The sequence below is a fragment of the Nymphalis io genome, chromosome 5 (assembly GCF_905147045.1).
Source record: "Nymphalis io chromosome 5, ilAglIoxx1.1, whole genome shotgun sequence".
Lineage (NCBI taxonomy): Eukaryota > Metazoa > Arthropoda > Insecta > Lepidoptera > Nymphalidae > Nymphalis > Nymphalis io.
This window is the reverse complement of record NC_065892.1, coordinates 13030676-13053324: the sequence shown is the minus strand read 5'-3', so window position 1 is coordinate 13053324 and position 22649 is coordinate 13030676. Positions and strand designations below refer to the sequence as shown.

At 33.2% G+C, this 22649-nt stretch overlaps 1 protein-coding gene across 2 annotated transcripts in view; it reads left to right on the top strand.

Annotated features, from left to right (window-relative positions):
* LOC126768619 (netrin receptor UNC5C-like) overlaps nt 1-3833 on the top strand; it is a 69539-nt gene extending 65706 nt beyond the window's left edge. For both annotated transcript variants that reach the window (XM_050486814.1, XM_050486815.1), the window contains 4 exons: nt 221-368; nt 613-734; nt 1094-1327; nt 1710-3833. In XM_050486814.1, coding sequence (XP_050342771.1) covers nt 221-368; nt 613-734; nt 1094-1327; nt 1710-2881 — 1676 coding nt within the window. In that variant the 3' untranslated portion in view covers nt 2882-3833. The remainder of the gene's footprint in view (nt 1-220; nt 369-612; nt 735-1093; nt 1328-1709) is intronic.
* Nucleotides 3834-22649: the final 18816 nt, after the last annotated feature.

Here is a 22649-nt window from a genome sequence, read left to right as displayed (position 1 = left end):
GAAATTTCAAAATTCGATAACGTTCCATTCTACGTGTCCTCTGTATCATATTATGTGACACTGGCTGAATAATTCGAGCTCAACTAGCGTAGATACATAAAACATAAAATAAAAATATATCTCTGACTTTGTTTAACGTTGTACGCGTTTGAATTATTTAAGTGCGTATCACATTGTACATGTAGTAAATCACAATAATAATAACACGGATTTGTTACAGATTTTCAACCAGAAATGTACCCAACTGTAGAGAAACAGTCGCTGTCACTGGCACCCGATCTGATGCAGCACCGTCCACCACGATACGAACACCCACCACCAGATCCAAGAACTGAACATCATTATGATGTACCACATTTAACTAATAGGTAAAGAAAAACTACTAAGTTCATTGTAATATGTAAGATATTACATCAAAAAAAATTGATTATTTTAGATAATGAAGAGTCAATAAAATGAAACATATAAATAAAAAAAATGAAACAATAATATTCGAGCAAGAATAATGATTAAAAACTTAAACCTTTATGAATAAGGTAAATTAAAACGAATGTTTAATATTTTTTATCTATATATGTTATTGTAAAATAAAAAATAATAATTTGTCTATAGTTACGCATCACCAGTAGACCATCAAACAACTCCCTGTGCTTCAAGCAAGGGGCCAAGTGATGAATACGATAGCAAGCCGTATACAGAATCAGAACATTCAGCCTCCAGTTGTTTTACCAGCTGTAAGTATAAAATTAAAGTCGTTTAATAAGGATCTTAACGAAATTAATTTTACTCGAAGATATGTTTGACCATTATATCTAAAGTAAACCTCCCATCTCCAACATTAGCTTCTTACTAAAACCTCAACTGGATGGTAGGTTTATTGTCAATAAATATAAGCGTAACTTAATCTATGTAAAATGATTCAAGTATCTGTAAATTTCATAAAGAAGGAACATTATTTTTTTTCAATAATAAATATTCAACAGGTTCTTTAACGGTAATAATAAGTTGCAGTATATTTAGTTGGAATACAATCAAAATAAACATAAATGAAATTCAACGACCAACAATTGTCTCATAAAAGACCTTGTTCCAGCCGGTTCTATGTACGATGCAGCAAACGAATCGGTAACACTGCAACTAGCGGAACTCGTCTCGAACTCACCGATATCACAATCACTATCAGTATCGAGTGCTGGTGCAAGATTAGCACTACCAGCAGCTGGCGTCGCATTGTCCATACCAGAAGGTGCATTCAATAGAGGACGCAGGGAGCAAATATATGTAGCTGTCGTCAAAGACGATAGATATAGATTGAAGCTAGGAAAAGGTTAGTAATTTTTTGCTTTAAATAATAATAACAACATTCATTATTAATTTTGTTCTTAATTATTATTCTAAATACAAAAATGCAATCTCAGAATTATTCATAATATTAACGACATCTCAGTAATTACTAGTCAACAAATTACTATCGATAATTCTTAGAAATATTAATGACACGCTGTGTGCTCTGGAGATTGCTTTTTGATAAGATCTCTTATTAAAAATAAACCTAGATTTAACTATAAAGAAGTCTAAACGATTGAGCGTCCTATGTAATTATAAAATGAAAACGAAACGCGTAATTTATGCAACGCAATATCAAGCGAGCCGCAGGCGACCTCTGTAACATCGTAGAACATTTTGTTAAAACAATTTTTTGCCCGCAGGTATCACGCAACTGAGCCCAGTAGTTAAATGCGGTCCGCCTCGTCTTCAGCTTAATAAGTCGGTTATCCTTCAAATTCCTCACTGTGCTAGCCTTAAACACGGCTTCTGGAATCTCGCCCTTTATGCTATAGACCATAATACCGCAAAAACAGACATCCAACCTCAATGGAAAAAAGTCGTAAGTCTCGGACAGGAGACTATAAATACACCAGTTTTTACGCAACTCGACAATGACAAAATATTTCTCGTTACGGACATGCTTTCTACATTTGTACTCGTTGGTGAAAGTTTTAACGGAAAAGCAGTTAAAACACTTCAATTAGCAATATACGCACCTGCGACAGTAAGTGACTCTTGTACTGAATATACTATAAGGTTGTATGTTTTCGAAGACACGCCATGTGCACCCTATTACTGTCAGGAGCAAGAAAAGAAATTAGGCGGCGTTCTACTTGAACGCACAAAAACACTTCTGTTTCAAGATGGCGGATCGAACTTGTGTTTAAATTTAGAACACCTCAGTCCCGGTTGGAAGGCTAAACCTGGAATAGGTTATCAGGAAATTCCATTCAATCATGTCTGGGGCTCGAACTACAACGCCCTTCATTGCACATTCAATCTTGAGCGGACGTACGATTGTGACAATATTGATTTTAGCATCTCCGCTTGCCAGAGAACTAATCCATCATACAAGCAAACATTCCGAATATCAATAGACGATTTACGAAGCCGATCACCACGTGGTAGATCGCCACGAGAATCTCAACGAAGCTTCAATATAACAGAAAACCTCCTGGAATCTAGAATGTGTCGAAGCGAAGACGGAAGCGAGGGTAGTGCTAAAAGGAACGTGACTGTTAACGAAACTGGTATAAACGAATGTGCCGAGAGCCCATTTAAATTGAGCGTTCGAGTTAAGAGGCAACTATGCGCTATATTGGATCCACCGAACGCTCGCGGTAACGACTGGCGCGCGCTCGCATCGAGGCTGGGAGTGGATCGTTATACAACTTGGTTCGCCACAAAGAGCTCGCCCACTGAGGCTATCCTCGAGTTGTGGGAGTGCCGGGACCGCGGGCCCGGCGCCACCGCGTCACTGGCAGCCGCATTACGTCAAATGGACAGGCACGATGCAGCCGATCTACTGCACGGAAGACCTTCTTGGTTATGAATTCCTTACTCCGAATACGAGTGAATGTTAAGAAATGTGCATTTCTTTCGTACGTTTGTTGGTAAAGTGTAGTTTAAATGTTATTTAGAGAAAGAGTTAGTTTCTTAGATCGTCGGTCTAAATTGTAAAATCGTGGTAGTTTATTTTGTATAGCTATCTATGCTGTAGATAAGTGGAAGAATAAATTATATTATAGTAGCAATAATAGTGCCTAATATCTTTTAAAGAATTTTACCAACGTTTTATGGTTGGTACGCGGTTGGTTATTTTGTTAATTTTTATTAGTGTTTGAGTGTTCATTATATCGAAAATATATTGCTTTGTAAACTTTTATTTCGCTTACGATGTAATTTTTATTTTGATATATCGAGTTTTAATTATTTAAGACTACGTGCCAAATGAACAATGTCACAGCATTAATTTTGGCAATAATTCAATTTATACGCACTATGCTGAGCTTGAACTATCGAAAAGTAGATTTTAGCGTTATCTTGTTAGACAAAATAATTTGTCCAAAGCATTTATCTCACTTAAACGGTCACTGCCTCGTGCTCGAGCCAAAAATTTAGTCTCACATTCGTTCGCAAAGTTCAATCTTAAGAATTTTTCGCAAGGATATTGAATAACCTGAATAAATTCTACGAGTATTTAAAAATGTCTAAAGTATTTAATATGTATCTCTGTCGGAACCGATTTTTGGCTTGAACGCTACTTTAATTACGACTCACATAAAATTTTCTACTTACCGTATGTATATAAAGTAATAGATTGTAAATATTCTTAACGCATATGTGCATGTAGTAGTACATAATCAATATAGAACATGATTTTGTATATGAAATTGTCACCACATTAGACTATAATTATATATTTTTGTTAAAGTGATGACTATTAAAATAAATGGATCTGTGATAATTAAAATAATATGAAATAAATTATGTTTAACTGTGAACACTGTTTTTAATTACAATTGCAAAAGTTTCGTTCGATCATTTTAAATTAATAATTAACATACTAGCAGCCGTGACTTTGTGCGGTTCAGGGGAATTATTACTTTATATTTCACGTTTTATGGGTGGATATTTTTATTTTTTACTTTCTTAATAATTCATCTTCATAATGACAAAACATCATGAAAATCGGATTAGTTCTGAAAACACTAAGTAGAGTTTTACATTGATTTTTACGTTTGAGTGTAGATTTTCTAATCCCTTATTAATCAAATCATAAATATATTTGCCTTCTCTATACAATTCAAAGAAAACTTAAGTTTAAAATATACTAATATGAATAGGGGAGGTTGTATTTCTTTATTTACGCATGAACAGCTAAGCCAATTTGTATGCAACATTTACGCTATAATAGTTATTTTTTTTATTGAAGATAATGTAAATGTTTGTTTATTTTTATTATATTTATATTTTTATTATACTTTTTGATCGAGGCTTTGATGGATAAATCATAAACTATAAGCAATAGCAAAAAATAATCAAGGGAGACTCGAGTCTGTTTTTGATTAAAACTGAGTCCTTGAATCGAACGCGTTGACATAAGGCAATTTTAAAGAAAATTTTGTTTTTTTTTAAACCGATCCATATTTTAAAGTTGACAAAATGATGTTAAATTTTTTTTTTCAACACATGACCGCCACGCAGTCATCTATATTATCTCTAATTATCTCTTCGCGGTTAAAGGTCACAATAAAATAATTACGAAATTTAAAAAAGAAATATATAAGTTTTTTTAGATATACTAAGTTGAAATATTTGTGATGTGATTAAATTATAAAATACAGATAAATACAAACTTATTCACTTTATATAATGTTTAAATTCATTAAGCAAAAAGCGATCAGATTATAAATGTTTAAATTGTACGAAATAACTTTGAGTCTATTTTGGCTATAAATATTTTGTTTTATTCAGAATTTGTCAATTTCGATTCCAAATTCTAATTTATTTTCGACCATTGACTTAAAATCAACCCATGGAAGAAATTTCTTCTCATCTTCAAAGTATTATCGTATTATATTTATCATAAACTCGAAAACCTAGAATATAAAACTGCGACTTTATTTAGCGCAAAAATTTAAATAATTGTTTACGATACCTTTTGAATTAAAAAAAAATCGTTCTATTTCTCTGTGACTACCAAGGCAGGAAACTAAAGAAAAAATAATACAATTATATACACAATATTACATTACAATATCAACTAATTTGAGTTTACCTTTACATATGAATAATACAAAATATTTTTGAAAGAAAAATATACAAATTTAAACATATATTCCTAAACCGTAGTCTACATACCTGAGCTTTTACTTTAAACTCATAGAAGTGACAGGCGGAAAATTTATAAAATCGACCGTGACAACTAAGCATTAGAAATACGTTTAACATTCCGTATACGAGCTTTAGTGTTAGATTCAACTATGAAATGTCTTTTCATGCGACATTTTTTTAAGTATTTGTACACAAATTGCTTTTAAGGTTAGCTGACAATTATTTGTCACCGTAACTAAATATTCAAGATTTAACTTATGAGAGGAAGCAGATGTATATATATATATATATATATATATATATATATATATATATATATATATATATATATATATATATAATATATATACATCTGCTTATATATATTTAGAAGTATAAACCATTGCACAAGCACTGGCTTGTCGTCTGTCAATCAATTTAAACAAGGCGTCATGTTCTTTGAGCTTGTTATTAAACCAGACTCTTTAAATATGAATACAACGATTGGAAATAAAATAAAATTACTCCATACTTTTATTTATCATCTTAGTTTGAATATGTCATATTTATTATATCTATTTTAATGGGTATCTTTAAATTTTATAGACAATACATTTAAATATTTATTTATCCCATTTAACTGGATTTTAGACGATGGCCCGGGTGAAGTCGTACGCTAAGCGCTAGTTTGTTTTTTTTCACTGGAAGAAATGTTAACCATCGCTTACATCACCAATGCGCCACCAACCTTGGGAACTAAGATGTTATGTCCCTTGTGCCTGTAATTACACTGGCTCACTCACCCTTCAAACCGGAACACAACAATACCAAGTACTGCTGTTTTGCGGTAGAATATCTGATGAGTGGGTGGTACCTACCCAGATGAGCTTGCACAAAGCTTATTTTAGCCATTCGGACAGCTACCAATATGATATATTAATAGTGACCGGGTTCGTAATCATTAATTCCTTAACGATTAATATTTTAATACACTTTAAAAGAAATAACAGTTTCCAAATGATAAAAAACCACAATTTGGAATTAAGTTAAACCAGAAACAAACTGTTCCGTCAACACATAATCAGTTATTAAATAAATTGTATACAACAAAATGGTAACATATTTGTACAGTTTTTCTGTTTTGTTGTAGCTACAGTAACAGCCTGTTAATGTCCCACTGCTGGGCTAAGGCCTCCTCTCCCTTTTGAGGAGAAGGGTTGGAGCTTATTCCACCACGCTGCTCCAATACGAGTTGGTAGAATACACATGCAGGTTTCCTCACGATGTTTTCTGTTATAAACACAAATTAAGCACATGAATATTCAGTGTAGCTTGCCGGGGTTTGAACCCACGATCATTGATTAAGATTCACGCGTTCTAACCACTAGGTACGAATAATTCAATTATCTTTTTTTCAATAATAATAAATTAATTTGTATTATTTAACAAATGGCGGTCACACAAACTATTCACATTTTTAAAAAATAGCCGTATGTCTAGACTAAGGCCTCCTCTTCGAACCCGAAACAATTGCATACTTTAAAATCAAATGTTACCATTATTTAAATTTCTCAAAATATTAGTCTTTATTCTAACTACCGACATAAATAAATAGTCCCACTTTATAATGCAAATAGATATAGACCGGTGTTTTTGTACAGTGAGCAGGTGTGTTGGTAGGTTACTTCACACGTCAGGGCAGTGACTAATTGACCTTATTGCGGTGTCAGTTATAGCGGGATGTCAAACCTCGTGGAGCTATGAGTTTAATTTTACACATAGTTTTTTTTTATTATCTATTTTGTAAACTATTCGCAATATTTTGCTATTTATATATACGATAGGTGGTTTATTGGGGTTTGTATTTTTTATACAATATTTTTAATAGTTTAAATAAAAAGATTCGAATTATCTTTTGAATAGATATTCAAGTGTTTCGATTTGTTTCGCTTATAATAATAATAATAAGAAGAAGAATTTATTTATGCAAGTAACAAGACTCATATAAAATTACAAAAAAATTAAATAAACACTACTATCTACTACTTATACAATTTACTGGTCCAGCTGATACTTTACAACAGCGGGTTATAAATATACTTATTATACTTAGTATACTTTGTATGGATTATATCGAATTTGTTATATTTTATAACAAATACAGTGAAATAAATAACATATGAATGTAAAATTAATGATTTATTAAAATTCGCATCAATACTCTTAACATGAAATTGTCAAATTCAAAATTAATCTGTACATTATATTTAATATCACCGCTGATATTGATGTCATACATTTACTTAAATTTTTTGGTATACATTTGAATATATTATTAAAATGACATTTTGGTAGAGTGTGAACAATGAACAATGCATGTGCCGTTTGAAATGTAGCCATATGCTACCGTTATTCGCTTTACAAATTATAAGAGTTTATTACGTTCTAATAAAAAAGCCAAGATGGCCTAGTGGTTAAAACGCGTGAATCTTAACCGATTATCGTGGGTTCAAGCCCGGGCAAGCACCACTGAATTTTCATGTGCTTAATTTGTGTTTATAATTCATCTCGTGCTTGACGGTGAAGGAAAACTTCGTGAGGAAACCTGCTTGTGTCTAATTTCATTGAACTTATGCCGCATGTGTATTCTACTAACTACTACTACTAAAGAAAAGAATGAGCTCCAAACCATCTCCTCAAAAGTGAGAGGAGGCCTTAGCCCAGCAGTGGGACATTAACAGGTTGTTACTATTACGTTTTAATGAATTACTTTAATTTACACTACGAATTTTACTGTCAGTTGTAAACTGATTGACTTGATCTGTTTAATTTACTATGCATTTAAATGTTTAATTTTAAGCGTAGCTCATAGTTTATAAGGTTGGAGGTCCGAAAGTTTAGGTTCGAATTCTAGTTCGGGTAACGTATAAAGTGCTTAATTATTTTGTCAATATTTTATTATTAAATGATATTACTCCAGTACTACTCGTACAACCATTTTCCAGAGCCTGATGCCTGGTCTTCGAGAGTGCATGTGTGCTTACGCACACACTTGTGTTCACAAGTCTTTGAAATTGGCCGCGGTATTCGACATTTGTTCAATTCTATCTATTATAAAACAAATTAATTGTCGAAATGAATGATTGTTTTTTTTTTTATATTATATGCATATAAGTGTCCCTCTGCTGGCCTAGGGCTTCGTCTTCTTTTGAGGAAAAGGTTGCTTACTTTTCAGCTCCAATAGGTAATTACTTCACGCTGCTTCCCTGCAGATTTTCATATGACATGACCAGGCGTATTCACGAATATCTCGTCACTGCCCAGCACGTAATGAATTTCCAATTATATATTATTATGTTTTTTTTTCATTTAGACAAATATTATAAATGCAAAAGCAACTCTGCTCTTCCGTTTTGTACCTTATAAAGCCACTGATGCGGCCGTAATGAAATTTAACATAGAAGTATCCAGGCATATGAATCACACGTTTTACAAAAATTTACGAAAGACGAATCTACGGAAAAAAGTATAGTCTCAAATGCAGATTAAAGAAATAGCTCATACCAGATATATATTGGCCGATCTTGCGCTGCCCGCAACCCGTGGTTTAGTTGCGCGAATCATTGAGGGGATATGCCATAATCGCCACGCTTGGCAGACGGGTTGGCGATCGCAGTAGGTTAGTCATAGTACTCAGAGAGACGCTGCTGCCCGTTGTCTGGTGTATATTCCCTCGGGTCAACTTCTACGCCCCCCACGGGATGAGATGGGGTGGTGATATTCGTCGCCATCACCACAAGGCGCAAAATCGGCCAACGTGGAAATCCTTGGGGGAGGCTTTTGTCCAGCAGTGGACGTCTTTCGGCTGATATGATGAGATATATGTATATAGGAATCAATAATACGAGATGGCCTAGTGGTTAGAACGCGTTAATCTTAACCGATTATCGTGGGTTCAAGCCCGGGCAAGCACCACTAAATTTTCATGTGCTTTATTTGTGTTTATAAATCATCTTGTGCTTGACGGTGAAGGAAAACATCGCGAGGAAACCTGCATATGTCAAATTTCACTAAAATTCTGCCACATGTGTATTCCACCAACCCGCATTGGAGCAGCGTGGTGGTATAAGCTCAAACCTTCTCCTCAAAAAGGAGAGGAGGCCTTGCCCAGCAGTGGGACATTCACAGGCTGTTACTGTAATAAGTTTAGAAGTATACATATGATGGTAACTTTCTCAAATGATTTTTATTTCTATTTGGTAAAGGTGATCAGGGTGATTAAAATATACAATATCGACTTTACCTCCACCAACTTTATTGGTTAAAATACATAACATAAACATAAAACTTCACTTTTTGTTTCTTTGTAAAGTACTTTACAAAGAAACAATTTGTATTATATGACATTTCTTTATGTCAAAAATCAATCAGCCTTTCATCCACACCACAACTCAAAGCCAGGATCGACCTATGCATTATTTTGTGTGGCTTCTTCCAAGACGCCCTACAAATGAAAGGGCCTAAAATGTCGACTAATCAATCGCAAAGGGCACGGGCCCTTATCGACAGCGACAAAGGGCTAAGAAGGGTAATTCATCAACGGAAGGTCAGAAGGGACTTCCTGCGAGCCCTTTTTGTAGGTGGCAAATTAATTACGGCGTCAATTTTGTAGTCATGTAACGTTGTGTGGTGTGTCATTTTCTGGTACGAGACTTTGATGGATTTAAGGTTTATGTGTCTTTATCATGTAGGATCATGTTTTGAAGGTGAATAATTATAAAGGTAATAAACTATATCCTATGTAATTGGACAATGAGAGAATAATCGATTTAAAGTTATAATTATATATTGGTTTGTTTAAAATGTATTATTGAATCTGACTACTTTAATATTGTCCATCCTAATATTACAAATATGAAAGTGTGTTTTTTTTTGCTTGGTTGTTTGTAACGCTTTCATGTCTAAGCTACTCAACCAATCGATCGAACCGGATACAGAAAAGGATGTCCTTTTCTGAGTACCTAACACTTCCCTCTCTACCCCCAGCGATTGCTGCATCCGGAAACTATCATATCTAAAAACTCAAAATAAAACACAATTTTATAATATAACATATAAATTCCTTCTTATATTACATATAAAATCCTTAAATATTACGTCTAAATAAAGGCCTCCACTAATGGGTTTTTTAAGGGTTTTCTTAGTGTCAATGTCCTTATTGGTATTTATAATTTAGCTCGTGCTCTGCGGTTAAAGAAAACATCCTGAACGTCCTTCATATGATAAATAAAATTTCTGCTATTACCATTAAGTCTCAGACCAGCAGTGGGACATATACATTGCTTTTTTTAATGAATAATAAATTTTATTTATTCAATAAATACAGTGTCAAACTAACAATAATCACGTACCTTATTAATTATTCAAACATGAATATTTTAATAGCGAATGCAAACAATTTCGTTAGCAGCCGCTGCAAGATAAACTAAACAACAATTTTGTTGCAAATTTTATCATTGTTTGCTAAAATTGTTAGGCTTTTAACTAATTCATTAGATGGTTTAAATAATTTTAGCTTAACATTAGCCAATGCAAAGCGAGGTCCAATAGCGTTCAAAGGTTCGTAAGGGGTCAATAGAAAACGGGAACGATACTATCAAATGTCGCTTTTGGCTCGGTGGCCGGTCGTGACTTACCTTACACGTTCGGTACATGGTTTGACTCATGAGCGGTAGAGTTTCCTGGTTGGATTAGTTATTTTATTATTAAAAAGAACTATATCAAGTTACCGAGTATTATTTGTTAATAATACGTGTTGTTTAAATTATACGAAATGATGACATAAATATAATTTTTAACTATGAAATTAACTATGAAAGATACATTACTTTAAATAAGTCTTAAATTCTTGATGTAAAAGTTTTCCGTGCGGCTTTTATAATTATTAAAATCTTGAAAATTTTTATGGAAATTATATAAGCATAATCTATAATTATAGTTGAATTATATTAGTACTTCGAAAAAAAATGGCAATACATCTATCATCCTAAAAAATTTTTTATAAAAAAATGGTTTTGATATTTAATTTCAATTATAAATAGCTTACATTGATAATAATAAAACTCAATTATTTGGTTAATACAGATGGAATATTTAAAAAAAAATGTTATTATTTTAGTAACAATATTCTATAAACCCGCCACATCTCACTTCATGTACCTGTATCCTAAATAGCTCGGACAAAGGAGTGGGCGAAGAATGATGCGAGCGGCTTTACAATTGTTAATTTAAGAGTGGATACTGTTTGTTTTGAGTTTAATGAGCTGAAGATATGGATCTTGATTGAAAATTCAGTACTCAAGGGCTCAGAACATGCGGTAATGGTCTAAAATTGAGCGTTAGTTCTAACAATAGAGAAAATTAAAAGCAGAACAGGAAGTAAAGGAATAGCAGTTTTACTATTGAAAGTTTTTGGAAAATAAATTCTGTTTAAACTAATTCAAGATATTCGGATAGTTTGATTTTCATACGTCATAATATATGTATGATTTTCTAGCATGGGCTTCGTGTACGTTGCGCGGTAGCGCAGCCACACCAGCGTCAGACCGAAATACTGTGACCGCATTTTAAAACCACAAAGCAGTTACATCCACCATTAGCTTTGAATAGTGATACCACTGATTTTGACCACGGCCATTCTCAAGGGAGACTAGACAACTGCGCAAGAGATATTATAGTGTACCAGTGTGTGCAGAAACACAAGTGAGCTCTATGCCAGTGTAATACTGTCAATGGTGCCCAAGATTGAAGGCATTTCGCCTTTTTAGATTTATTAATATAAGACGGTGCCTGTGGAAAGCCTCCTCTTAGGAAAGAAATTTGAGTGTAAATTCTTGCCCAAATGTACAACAATTGTCTTGGCCGGTAACACGGTATATAAGTTGATGTGCTGTAGTGCCATCTATTGACGATTTACCGAAAATAAATAGTATAAAAACCTTAAATAATATGTGCCAACTTTCGTGGTGAGTAGTTAAACATTGTTGAAATCTATTGTTTATATTTAACATTCATTTCGTTTATAAATACGCATAATCCGAATTATATAATTAATTTAATACATAATCATAATTCAATCCTTAATTTTGAGTGGAAAATTATAATTAGCCTTATAATATTCCTCAAAAAAATATTTAAGTAGCGGTGGTTAATGTCTCACTGGGCTGGGTTTGAAGCCTCCTCTCCCTTTGAGGAGAAGGTATGAAAGTATTCCCCCACGCTGCTCCAATGTGTATTTGTAAATACAAGTGTAGCAGAATTACAGTGAATTTAAATACAGGCTGGTTTCCTCACGTTGTTTTCCTTCACTTCCAAATATGAATGAATTAAAAACACAAATTAAGCACATGAAAATTCAGTAATGTTTGCCTGGTTTTGACGCCGCGATCAGCAGTCAAGTTTCACGCGTTTTAACCAGTAGGCTAAAAAAATTGTCTTAAAATTTTAAACGATACAAAAATTCATAACAGTCAAGTCATAACAGACGTTATCTATAATCCTAACATCATCAATAATTTTTCTTTAAGAAGTATCACCGAAAATTCTAGTTTTAATCAAACAATCAGTCGGTCTCTGGACATAATGAGTCAAATTCATCAAACAATACGTCATGTTGTTTTATCTGTGGAGATACAAAGCGATCGCAGGGGCATGTTTACGATCACGTCGCTATCCGATGTAATAGAGATAAAACGTAACGATTTTTACCACACACGGTATAATCAAACATGCCCTAATGATTGGGAACAGCGATCTTAGCTGATAATAAAGGCCACCAACAAAGACTACAATATATTCTAAACTAAGAGCAATGTTGTAATGATTGGAGTTGATTAATATATTCCAGGATTTAATTCATTTTATACATTGTACTCAAGATTAACAAAACATTATTCAAATAAGTTTTCAATTGATTATTAATACAACCTTATAATTAATGTGATATTTTAACCTTTTTTACATTAATTAATAATTAATAATAATTGATTAATTGTCTAAGAGCATGTTGTATACAGAAAATTTAAATATATCGGTAATAATCTATTGATTTCTATATTTACAGCATTTATGTTAATAATCTTATATAAACCGACCCTTATTGTACTGCTAAAAATATACACTTGTAGAATATGCTAAAGTGTCTATAGTGTAACCCCGTAATTATTTTTATGCACTAACATGTAATAGGTATTCAATACAATTGCAATTTATTTTTTAATTTTGTTTTTGTGTGAACATTGTTATATATATATTATTTTTAGTAAGCATCGATTTGAGTAATAGCTTATAGCTATATTCGCTTATTAACTGTTACTTAAATTATATAATTTAATATGAAAGACGAAAAATTATTACAAAATATCACATAACTGCTTTCAAAGAAAATCAATTAGAACTAAGGTAAGTGTAGCGAAAAAATTAGACCTCGGATATCCTTATCTTTGCCTGCGCGGCCCACGATCGTTCGCGTGACTCATGCTACGGCGAATTCCGCAAAACAATCGGGTAGAGACAATAACATGTGGTTTTAAGCTAACTAAATAACTTTTCAACTTAAAATTTATGAAGACAAACATTTAAAAACTTACAGACATTATTGTGTGAGGCCTTAACTTATCAAGTTAATCTATACTCATATTATAAATACGAAAGCTACCCTTTCACGGCTGAACCGCTGAACCAAATCCTATTGCTGTGCTGAATGTTGGAGGCCCAAGGTAGGATATAGTGTATTTTTTATACCTAACACTTGCAAAATGCTCGGGCAAAAACTATATTATACAATAAAACAGTAAATTTATCTCAGCATGAGGTTCCTCTTCTATTAATACTTATTCCAACAAGCTGCTCAACTGCGGGCTTATGAATATTTACGAGTATGTAGCAGAATTTAAACAAATACATGCAGTTTTCCTTAAATATGTTCCTAGACCGCGAAACATGAGATAAATTGTAAACACAAATTAAGAAAACTAAAGCACAATTGTCTTTGCGTGTATTTGAATCTACTGAAAATGTTCATTCTTTTTTTAATAATAGCTTAAGAAAAAACATCTCCCATAACTAGCACTGTTTTAACATCCAGTTACAAAGCTATATCCATATGGCGTGAAGTCAAAGGCAAACGCGATATTTATTTGTTCAAACCTTTTGATCGTGCCAGGAAGCCAGCTGTTAATCGCTTTGTTTTCCGCTCACTAAGGGCCGTTATAGAAATTAATAAAAATTCTTATTTCAATATGCTCACGTTTCCATGGTGATGAAATCGAACTTAGATATCTGTAATAGCTGATAGAGAATTGTTGAAGCAGTTCAGAGGATTATCTAATCTTCTATTCAAAATACCTTAGTCTAGCAACGAGACATTTCTATTTTACTAAGAATTATTTACTACATAAATTTAAATTAAGGATTTATTTCAACTAAATTCAAAGTTTAGTTTTCTATTTCATCTGTAAATTTATATGCATAATTTTATAGGCCAGGTATATCATTTTTTTATTAACCAATTTTAATAATCCTTTACGTTGACTACTAAGTCTGTAGCCGGTTCTTCTCGATAGAATCTACATTTCGAGCCGGTGGTAACTTTATGTTTAATCCAATACTATCTAGGCGATTCAAAAGTGCCCTTATGAGCATATTTGAATAAGGAACTATTCAATTTGATTTGATCAGTTGTGTTCAGTATAGCACCCCGGTAAGTACCTTCTCAATTTAATTAGCATTGGAAATTGTTAAATTTTTATTACATTTGAGGAAATGGTTATGATATATTTCAATAATAATAAATATTTAAGCTAAAAAATCCAATAAAAAATATTATATTGAATGTCAAAAACTGCACTCGTATATATAGCACTCGTGGCTACAGCACAGCATATTTTCACCAGCCAGAGAACATATTATGGGTATAAAGCCAGACTTTTAAAGCATTTCTTTATTAATGACCACCCACAGTGAATTCTTAACATCAGCGTCATTCGTTTAGCTCTTCGCTTTGATCAACCCGATTTTCATTATCATTAATCGCTCACCATATATCATGGCCAGTGTTACCAATTTAAAATTTTACTCTTAAATTTCGAGCTGTATTTTTATTTAAAAACTGTTAGTAAATTTTGCGAAAAAACATTCATATCACACATAAAGAAACAACCCGTAAGTGTCCCACGGCTTACTCCACCAGGTTTTGGAGCTGACTCCACCACGCAGCTGACGTCACCAATGAGGGTTGATGGATACACATGGCAGATTATCATCAATCACATGCAGGTTTCTTCACGAAGTTCTCCTTCACCGCCGCGCACGAGATGATTTTTAAACACAAATGAAGCGCATGAAAATTCAATAGAGCCCGGTTTTGAACTTGGGACTATCGATTAAGATTCACAGCTTCTGACGACCGGACCGTCATGGCTCTTTTATTATAACTAATCATATTTCTTTGGCTTTAAGCAATATTTTTTAACCGTGATAGTAACGATAATTGTACTTGTTGTAAGTAGTAATTTGAATGTACGATAGAATACGGTAAATTTGAAGGTAAAAATATTTTATTAGCCGGCAACCCTAATCATGGCGCGCTGTGAGGCCGTTTACTCAAACGAGCTAGGAACAAAATCATAAAATGTTATACGAATCTTCACGACAGGTGGATCAGATACGAAGGGAGCTTTGATGTTAAAGGTAAGTTTCAATTGGAAATCATCATATTTTAATTATTATTTTTTTTGAAATAATGGTATTTTATAATTTTTGATTAATTTTTTTTTTATTATTATTGACTGCCTCGTTGGTCTAGTGGCTTGATGTAAGGCCGCAGACCCGGTGGTCCTGGGTTCAATTCCCAGGTCGGACCAATAAAAAGTTATTGGGGTTATCTGTCAGAAAATTCTCAGTAGCAGCCCGGAGTCTGGAAGTTGGAAGTGTGTACACTCCCGTGCCTCGGAAAGCACGTAAAGCCGTTGGTCCTGCGCCTGAACTCTTTCCGGTAGTGTTGGATTGCCGTCCCATCGGATTATGAGAGTTAGGGAATAGAGACATTGCGCACACACTTGTGCACTATAATATATCCTGCGTAGTTGGCTAATCTCTGTCAGGATTGACCGCCGTGGCCGAAATCGGTCTGGAGGACGTTATTTTATAATTATATATGATGTGATTCAATTAAAATCCACTAAGAATTATATATTCCATCTATAAATAACAAATTGAATTATATAATTATCTAAACTGTTAAGGAAAGAGACACTAGTTATCTCTTACCAAAAAAATAAAAACAAAATCTTTCGAAATGTAGAACAAATTCTGCATACTAAAGTAACTAACTTAACTGGCGATTAGAAATTCTGCCTTAAATATATTAAAATACATTATATTATACATAATATTCATTGATTAAATATGAATATATTTATAAATCATTATAAAATAATATATAAAAGATTTATTTTTTTATTTTAGAAATACGCTTTAAAAAGCGTATTCGTAAAATTTTATTAATTAGTTACTAATATGAACTCGCCTTTATGTGAAGATCAATGCTGATAAAAATTAAGACTTTTATTATGACGAGGGTAAATTTAAAATTGACTTGAGGGTTTTTGGAAATGATTTTACCTTTCAAGTAAATTTGAAGTCGCTTTTAATTAAGGATTTGTTATTGAAATGATATTTTACTGTTAAATAAATCAGGTAAAAATGGTATGTGGTCACCACCGCCCATAAAAATTGACACTAAGAAATATTAACCATTAACTACATGCCAATGTTTTTTCGGGTCACATTTTTAATTCAAATTGACAATAAAGAAATGTTATAGCGGCAAGAGTGTATGCAAACACAGGTTCTCTATCTTTATCTGATGGGATGGCAATCCGACGGGACGTCATTCCGATAGGAACAGAGGGAGATCAGGTGCAAGACCAACGGCTTTAAGTGCACTCATTCGGATGAGTGATACAGATATCATGCCAAAATACTATATTGTTTTGTTGACCAGACCCTGGATTACGAATTATGTCCACAGAATCTCAGGTCTTAAAGATACGAACAGGAACAATAGTAATAATGTATATAAGAATAAACAAGAACGGCCTATTTAATTGATAACAGAAATTCAGTCAAGAGTAGATGATATTATCAAAATTCAAAATAATTTCAATTGATACACCATAAGTCGTATCTCTATATCCTTATAGGCCCTGTAGACATGCATGTTGAATTTAACAATCCCTTTAAAGTTCTAATGCAGGCAATTAAGCGAGTTACGTACTTAACATGTCAATACCCTATCCATAAATAAACTTCGGCTCATTAACTCGAAATAAAAACAATTACAATCTTTAATGACCGATCCTTGATGAAGTTGCTTTGTATATTTCCGTAATTCAAATACCGATAGAATGTTAAAAATGAGGCTGGATATATTCATAAATATTTCACTATAAACTAATTTATATTATCTTTAATGAAAGTGAATTTAACATTTTATTGTTCGCATATTTAAAACTATTCATTTGATAGATCGAATTGGAACGAAACGATACGATTACTAAAGAAAGTTGCCATCTTAAATAACATTAAGTCTTCCGAAGCGGAAAAAATTTCTAATTAATTTCGTATAATAATTTGTTCCATAAATTTAATTTTTATTTATAAGCTTTTTATTATTATTATTGGGAATAAGTTTCAGTACTTTTTTCATTCATAATACAAACGTTCCTATTAGTTAGACGCGCGACTACAGCTCCAAATGCGTTCAACTACTCTCCTCTCATCGATATCGGAACTGATTGGTAGATAATAATTTACGCGCCTCATAAAAACTGTAATTTATATTCTGTGAATCCGTGTTCTTTGTCCTGTGTATCTATGTTCTTTGATTTGACAAAATAATGACAAGTTATTATTGTGTTCCGGTTTACTGCCGTCTTGCGGTAGAATATCTGATGAGTGAGTGGTACCTACCCAGATGCGCTTGCACAAAGCTCTACCACCAGTAGCATTGATTCTAGCATCACTGATATATTAATAATCGTCAATAGCACAATGATTTACTGAGCTACGAGGCTATCGTCAACCAACAATACAAGCTTTACGCTCAATTTGACTTGAAAATAGTATGATTAGTAATTCCTCAAAAGGTGCATTGCTATTATTCCCAAAAATCATTCCAATAGTTTTCAAGTTATATGTATATTATAAGAAGAGCTGAGATGGCCCAATGGTAAGAGCGCGTGAATTTTAACCGATGATCGTGGGCTTAAAAAATAAATAAACACTTTTACAAATCAGTCATAGATTCTCGATGCGTTCGCAAAATATTAACCGTAAATACAGAAATGAGTGAAAATTGAGTTGAAAATGACATCAAAAATTCAAAAATAAATTAGTGTGAATGAGGCCTTAAGCGCCCATCGAACGAATCATAACAAAAACCTTAGAAATTCAACCAGACAACAAAGTCTACAATGAAACATGACCTACTATTACTTCTAACATGTAATTAATACAATTTATTATTGAAAGATATCGAGCATAAATAAAACGGATATAATAACAGAGCTGGTTGTAAAAATGTATCGATTAATTATAATTGTTTTTTTATTAATAATTGAGATGTAAAATCGATTGGATCAGTAAATCAAATTTTATGAACTATATTAGCATATTAATCTAGTCAGTATTTGGTATTTTTATTCGTTAATATTAATAGAATATGAGAGCCGTTATATAAAGTTATTTCGGTGATTCGAACTTAATTTGTTTTATTTACGATTCATATAGCTGGAAGGCAGTTAGGCAATTAATTGTAAGTGTTCACGTAAGCCTAAGCACAGTAAAAAGTAAAATCCACACTTCCGTCAATGTTCTGCCAACTGTCTACTACTGAATCTAAAATGTATATATATACGAGATACCACTCTTCTTCTTAACTGCGCCCGATTGACTAGAAATTTGTCATAGTTACTCCTTCCTCAACGTAGACGCTCACTAAGATCGGATTTTATGCAAATTCTAGCTTTTTATTCTTATATCGTTAATTCCACTCTCCCTTTAAACTGGAACATAGACCAATCGTCAGTGATGAGATGAGGTGCTGGTGGTGATAGAAATATGGTGGTCGAATAAAAAGAAAGTATCTCGATGTGCTTCGTGATGTTTCCGCCATGTAGCTCGTGAAGTCGACTGTAATCACCCTCATCCTTATATTTTTGATGCTGCTAGCTTTGGGTTGCGAGCCCGTTGGTTACTTAACGAGTCCTTCCACCTTGACTCCTGGTCTACCGAGTCATAATCCTTCACCCGCCTATTTATTTTTGTAATATAATTAACATAATTATGTATTTAAATAAATTAATTGTGTTTGCACGTACTATTATATATGTTTATTATACGGGCGTGAAATTATATATGATAATCATGTCTTCACGATCGAATTTCAGCCACAGCCAACCTCAGTAACCACAGGAGAAATTATAGTGCAAAAATATGTTTATAAACGCATATGCACTATTTCCTTTACTCTCATGATCTGATGGGCGATCCGACACCTATGTATAGAAGCGCAAAATATCAGACGCAAAGCTAATGCTTTTCAAAGTAAGAGAGCATAAAATTGGCAACTTCCTAAGTTAAGGCTGCTGTTGAGAGTGGCTTAAGAAGAATATTATTCATTGATCTGACTCGGGATCTAAAGCCAGGATCATGGAAGCTACAGTGTCATTATATTACAAATAAACAGTTACAAAATAAAACCAAGCATATAAAATAATACTCGTGAAATATTTTCACAAGTTCGACATACCAGATTTGACTCGCGCACTTGACATGCAAACGGAAATCAATGGAATGGAATCATGTCAATTAAGGCTTTAGCAGGAACGATGTAAGATTTCATTAATCTGAAAAGCTATGCAAATATTGCTATACATTTCTAGATTCTAATTTAATGCATACTTATAGTATGATGAATACTTTAACTGTTATTTTATAAAAGCTAACTTAACATATATTATTTTGTCCTAAAATTTTAATAATAAAAATTAGTATAAATTTTCATTAATTTTAGATAGCATTACTACGATATATTATTATAGCCTTTAGTTATATTTTTATTACTGGTAGTAGAGCTTTGTGCAAGCTCGTCTGGGTAGGTACCACCCACTCATCTGATATTCTACCGCAAAACAGCAGTACTTGGTATTGTTGTGTTCCGGTATGAAGGGTGAGTGAGCTAGTGTAATTACAGGCACAAGGGAAATAACATCTTAGTTCGCAGTGGCGCATTGGTGATGTAAGCGATGGTTAATATTTCTTACAATGCCAATGTCTATGGGCGTTGGTGACCACTTACCATCAGGTGGCCCATATGCTCGTCCGCCTTCCTATTTTATAAAAAAAAAAGCTAACATCCATTATAATTGAGGCCATTAACCATACAACCACCGTAGGCCTAATAAATTAGCACAGAAATAAAAACTATTTATATTTCATTTTATATATTATGAGCCAAGACTTTATCATCACCAAATTGGTTTCACTGCACACAATACTGTCCTTTATCTAAATATTTAATTGCACGTGGGCGACGTACATTGGCATCTTCAGTGTATTTATCGAGCTCACGGATTAAAGTTACGTCGAAATAAAAGCGAAACAACAATCTTTAGCGTTAGGTCAAATGTGATATACTATATAGATAGGAAATTCAATATAGAAATGATATCAAGAGCCATGTTTGCCGCTACCCATAATTATATTATATTTATTATACGGTACATGCTGCACTGCTCACCTCGTTGGTGAGGTCCCCGGGGTCATGGGTTCAAATCCCAGATCGAGCAAATAAAAAGTTATTAGATTTTTCTGTAATTAGAAGTTAGAAATTGGTACATTCCTGTGCCTCGGAAAATACCTAAAGCCGTTGAACTCTCATAGAGTTAGGGAATATAGAGTCCTTCTGTGTTTGCGCATACAATTGTGTACTAAAATGTCCTGCGCAATTACTTATCTCTACTGAGATAGGCCGTTGAAATCTGTCTGGAGGACATTATTATTATTAGTTCAGTAAGACACCGCCATCCACCATTTTATGATATATTTTTGTTAAATAAATAAAATCACTTACAAACTGGCGCACGTTAACTGTCAAATGGTCTTAAAAATAAAACATTATATATGTCGATTTGCTTATAAATAAACACATTCAACAAAACTATTATCATATTGTAATACCAATAATTTATAACACGCCTAAAATTTGAAAATAAAAGGTATCTCATTTTACATACCAGAAGTTAAATATAAATATTAATACATATATCATTATAAAAGGGAATCTTATTTTTTTTTTTAAAGATTTCTTTCAGCACAGCGAAGAATGAAAAAAGGAGTTAAACACATAAATAAGATGTAGTGATGTACAATCATATTATAAAATCTAAATTACAGTGTATAATGAAAATCAGATTTACAATCAATCTTGACAAATTTATACAGCAATTTCAACAATGTCGGTTCTGTGACACCGTTACTTGTGTTTAAACCGCCATTTATTTACCACAGCTTAACCCAATCAGAGCGAACAAGCTTTTAACTGCAAACAAATCGGATTTAAACAGTTAATGAGCTCGTTATTTGTTGATCGCAGACGATGACGGGGCATTTGTATTGTTACATAATTATGTATACTGGTAACGTGGGGCTCAAATGGATGCAATATTTTCTTATTGTAAATGTACGCTCGTATTGAAATATTGCACATTGGTTTGTCTTTTTAAGATTTTTTTTATTTCTAAAAGTCTATTTTGTCATCCTATCTTGAAGTCGCGTCTGAGCAGAGGGCTAATGCAATATCTTTCTATTTGGTTATTTCGACAGATGTATACTTCAACGCGACTCCGTCCGTCCAATGTTTAATTAGTAAATCCAACTATTTACACAACTCCAATGTTTATGGTTCAATTTCACATCTGTAAACAGAACGCCTTAAAAGGCGTTCTTCTAAATCTTTTTTATCTCACTGTCCAATTGTCCATGCTGACTCGAAAATATGATCTAGTCCTCTGCCCCAAGTATATTCAATGCGTCATTTAAGCTACTTATCTAATATATTGATTTTAAAAACTTGTTATAAAACATTTTATTTGAAAATGTGCTAAATAGTTTAGTCGTACTTGTTATGGACTTTTTTGTCAATGTGTGTGTGTGCGTGTGTGAGTGTGTAATTTCGGCCACGGTTGCCAGTCTCAAGGGAGACTAGTCAATTGCGCACATATAATCGTGCACACGTGTATGCGAAAACAGCTTCTGTCTCTGAGCTCTCTATTCCCCCCCCCCCCTCTCATAATTCTAAGGGATGCCAAATCTGTCTCGACTGGAAAGAATTCAGGCGCGAGACCAACGGCTTTACGTGATTTCCGAGACATGTGAGTATA